General features: G+C 36.3%; 1 protein-coding gene across 1 annotated transcript; it reads left to right on the forward strand.

Annotated features, from left to right (window-relative positions):
• The first annotated feature begins 369 nt into the window (after nt 1-369).
• Rgs1 (regulator of G protein signaling 1) lies at nt 370-4,078 on the forward strand. Its single transcript, XM_027417419.2, has 5 exons — nt 370-506; nt 846-926; nt 1,470-1,531; nt 3,030-3,193; nt 3,893-4,078. Exons 1-5 carry the CDS (start codon nt 370-372, stop codon nt 4,076-4,078), a joined length of 630 nt encoding a protein of 209 aa, XP_027273220.1.
• The last annotated feature ends 244 nt before the right edge of the window (nt 4,079-4,322 follow it).

Consider the following 4,322-nt stretch of genomic DNA (forward strand, 5'->3'; position numbering starts at 1 on the left):
ACAGTAAATATAGTAAATATAACATTGATCAGAACATAACAGTTTTTAGGAAGAAACAAGAAATCCCTCAAACCAAAGGCTGACGCTACTGCTCCAGACATGTGCCCTCCTCTGTGTGTGTGTGTGTAATTTTCTTTGTGCCTTGCTAATCAAATGACCTGCTCTCATTTGCTTGGGTTTCAACCACAAGACAACACTGTGAACTTTTTTTTCTTCAAGATACACGTCACAACACACCAAGAAAGGAGGAACTTCCAGTGTCTGTGGTAACATCACTTGATAAACAGACTCCCTGAACAGCAAGTGCCTGTCTGCCTACGCTATATAAAGCATCAGACAGGACTAACAGACACTCATTGCGAGAAGACCATGAGAGCTGCAGCCATCTCCATGCCAAGGCTGGACAAAATGCCCGGAATGTTCTTCTCTGCTAGCCCAAAGGATTTGAAAGAACCTAGCCATTCACTTCTAGATGACAAAACGCAAAAAAAGAGGCCAAAGACTTTGTAAGTTCCTTCAGTGTCTCACTGATGTTATCTTTTACGACCAAGGGAGCATGAATGAATGGAAGGGAATGCTGGCGTTTAGATTATGTAGATCAGAGCAATCATCTGTTGTGACTTATAAGTGAGATTAAATTTTATTCTAAAATAAAACATGGTGGGAAGTAGTTGGGGATCTTTCTGGGCTTTAACTCATAAAAATAAGCTCCATTTAAAACAGCAAAATATATTATCTATGTTTCATTATTACTTTCTTCCTCAGATGTTTGCTTTGTCTACCTTTTCTTTTATAAATAAAGTGAGCTTTCCTAGAGAATTATGAGCTTTTGTTGTCTTTTGTAGTGGAATGGATGTGAAAGCGTACCTGAGATCTATGATCCCACATCTGGAATCCGGGATGAAATCATCCAAGTCCAAAGACATGTATGTACTGAACGTATTGAAATGTTATAACTGTATAAGCATCCTAGAAGTTGACTGTCATCTTTGCAAGATACTGACTGATTTTGCATGTTTCTGAGCATTGTGGCTCAGCCATGTAATCACAGCACTTGGGAGGCTGAGGCAGAGGGATTTTCACTTGTTTGAGGCCAGCCAGGGCTAGAGTAAAGACTTGTTCTTTTTTTAAAAAGCACACAAAAATACTGCACGGAATGAACTTTATTTATTTTAGGTAATATGACAAACAAGATTAGGCTACATTAGAGTTGATGGGTATTAATTATAAATATGCCCCAATAATTTTCTATTCATGTTTGTATTTTTCTGTTTTATCTACTTGGATTTTTTAGCTGTCTTGACAGACTTTTTCATAACTATGGTAATTATAAGGGATTTTACATGTAAAATTTGCAACAGAACTCATTATAATGAGAATCTTTAGTCATTAAAGGGCAGCATCCATTATTATTTCATTTGCAATTATTGAAACTAGTTTATTAATTTATGTCATTTTATTAATTGTAGACTTTCTGCTGAGGAAGTAATGCAGTGGTCTCAATCTCTGGAAAAACTTCTTGCCAACCAGAGTAAGTATTCATTAATTGTCCATTGTTTTGGAGTCAGCTCAATAATTTAGTAGATTGGATTATGATTAATGTATATTATCAAAGGAAGGAAGGAGAATATGCAAAAATAGTACTTTAGTGTTCTATGGTCATTGATAATTTCATCACATTATGACTTTGTAATACAGCATTAGATTTTTAGCACTGACTTTTAGACAAACCTGCCAGAGCAACTACAAACTACATGTATTCATGGATTCAAGAACAAAACTTAAATTATGCTGGGCTGTTGGAGAGATTGCTGATTAGTTAAGAGTGCTTGGTGCTCTTAAAGACAACACTTGTCTCACAGCCATCCAACTGTATTTCTAGATCTGATGCCCTCTTCTGGCCTGTATGGGCACATGCCCACAGCTGCTCCTACATGGAGACAGGGAAAGGGGGACGCACATATACCCATGAAGAAAATAAGCCTTCAAAAATCAAAATAAAATTTTGCTGCAGTTTCAAAATTTTAAAAGACAAGCAAATATCATATGAATTGCTGTTTTGAAAGGTACTTAAAAAGGTACTTAGTGCAGTTGGATGTAAAGAGTAGTAATCATTTACTGAATTAGTATTCTATCATCCACATACCTATTAGCTTTCATTCATCTGCCTTATGTGGAAGGTATTTTAAAGGCAAGAAGGATTCGAATGCAAAGACATAGTTTATTACTGCCTGAAAGAAGTTTGGGAAACACCTAATACATATTCCAAGTATGCAATATGATATATATTTTAATGTAGGTAAGCTCATGAGAATCTTGTGGGGGTTTTCTGATGAAAGAAAGAAAAGAATGAAATCAGTTCCTCTCCCCCATCATAGGATTGAGATGCTATTAGGATTAGCACTATATTCAGCAGTGCAGATTGATCTCAAGAGTAAGTTCAGCCTCAATTCCACAGAAAGACACAAAAGGAAAATTACTTGGGGGCTCTAAGAAATTCAGCATAGTTTGATCATGTGATTGCAAGGTTTAGTTTACAGTTAAGCTAAGGGAGTAAATGGCATATAAATCTCAACCACACTAGCAAATGTAATCACTGTACCAAGCATGCAGGTGACATGCAGACCTAACATTAGCTGACTACCATCATTTGGATGAGGAAATTATATTTTAAATTTTCAACATTAACATTTCCTTGCAAAAAAAATCACACTACACTTTTGCTCCGATGTTGGTGTCTATAAGTAATCACATTGATCTATAATCATAAGAGTTCAGTTTCGATCTAAATACAGCAGAAAGCAAAGTGCATTTACATGAATATACAAAGCAGTGTGTGACTGTGTACAAGGCTGTCTGGTACCAGATTCCTCTTCCATACATAGCAGAATCTCTAAGACTGCCTATAAAGTATGGTACAGTTATTTTATCAGTCACCATCTCATACCTTTATACATAGAGGAATAGTAGAAATGTCTTCTACAATATATCTATTTACTGATTTAATTAATTTACTCCTCTCTTTTTAGCTGGTCAAAGTGTCTTTGGAAATTTTCTAAAGTCAGAATTCAGTGAAGAAAATATCGAATTCTGGTTGGCTTGTGAAGACTATAAGAAAACAGAGTCTGATCTTTTGAGTAGCAAAGCAGAGAATATATACAAAGCATTTGTGCATTCAGACGCTGTGAAACAAGTGAGTAGTAAAATCATTGTCATTGAGAAATAGCATTTGGTGTACAGGTTGGATTGAAGTCCTTGGTATCATGGTTTTAGTTATAAATAAGTATGTCCACTTGTATGTTCAGTGCATTGGGACCACTCCCTGTGCTTGTAAAAATATCAATACAGAAATGAAATACACTGATTTTTCAAAAATGTCCAACTTAATGGGATGGGGAATGGATGAGGTGACCCAGGGCAGACTGGTATGCTAAGGAACCCTTAGTAAATTTTTGCAACTCACATAAGGATAAAATGCAGACTACTGTCATACACAATCAAAGCAGCAAAGACATGTGCAGCTACTTTGTAGTGTTGATCTTCTGGGAAAATACTCCCATTCAGTAACCTACAATGTCCATAGCACTCTGTTTTGGTATATGGTCTACTTTCTATGGGTATTTAAGTTTTTCTTGTCTATTTTTTTTGTTTCTCCCAACTACACCATAAACAGATACAGAAAGAAAAACCTCTTTTTTTGTTGTATTCTTTTGTAACTCTCATACACCTAGTATAGGGCTGGCTTAGTATAGCAATTCAAGACGTATTTGAGATGATTTAAACAAGAATGTTAACCATTTTCTTAAGGTGTGTATGAAACACCAATAACATAATAAAATGTATCATTAACAGCAAGTGCACATTGATTACCAAATATTTCTTTTCTTTTTAGATCAATATTGACTTTCGTACTCGAGAATCTACAGCCAAAAAGATTAAAGCACCAACCCCCACATCTTTTGATGAGGCACAAAAAGTCATATACACACTTATGGAAAAGGACTCTTACCCCAGGTTCCTAAAATCAAATATTTACTTAAATCTTCTAAATGACCTCCAGGCTAATAGCTTAAAGTGAGTAGTTCCTGGCTGGCAGCAATTAAAATATGGTATCAAAGACAGAAGGAACACGCCAGTGGCCCTGCCTGCGTGATCAACTTGGCCTGCTTTGGTGACTCAGCAGGCCCAGCGGAAGTACAAATGACTCAAAATGGATTAACATGGAAGTTATCCGGGTAGAGAATCGAGAAGGCATCAGCAAGAAGATCGTGGAGAGACACATGGAAGGAGATACACGTATAGGACTCTATTAGAACATCCTC

Source organism: Cricetulus griseus, chromosome 5 (assembly GCF_003668045.3).
Source record: "Cricetulus griseus strain 17A/GY chromosome 5, alternate assembly CriGri-PICRH-1.0, whole genome shotgun sequence".
Classification (NCBI taxonomy): domain Eukaryota; kingdom Metazoa; phylum Chordata; class Mammalia; order Rodentia; family Cricetidae; genus Cricetulus; species Cricetulus griseus.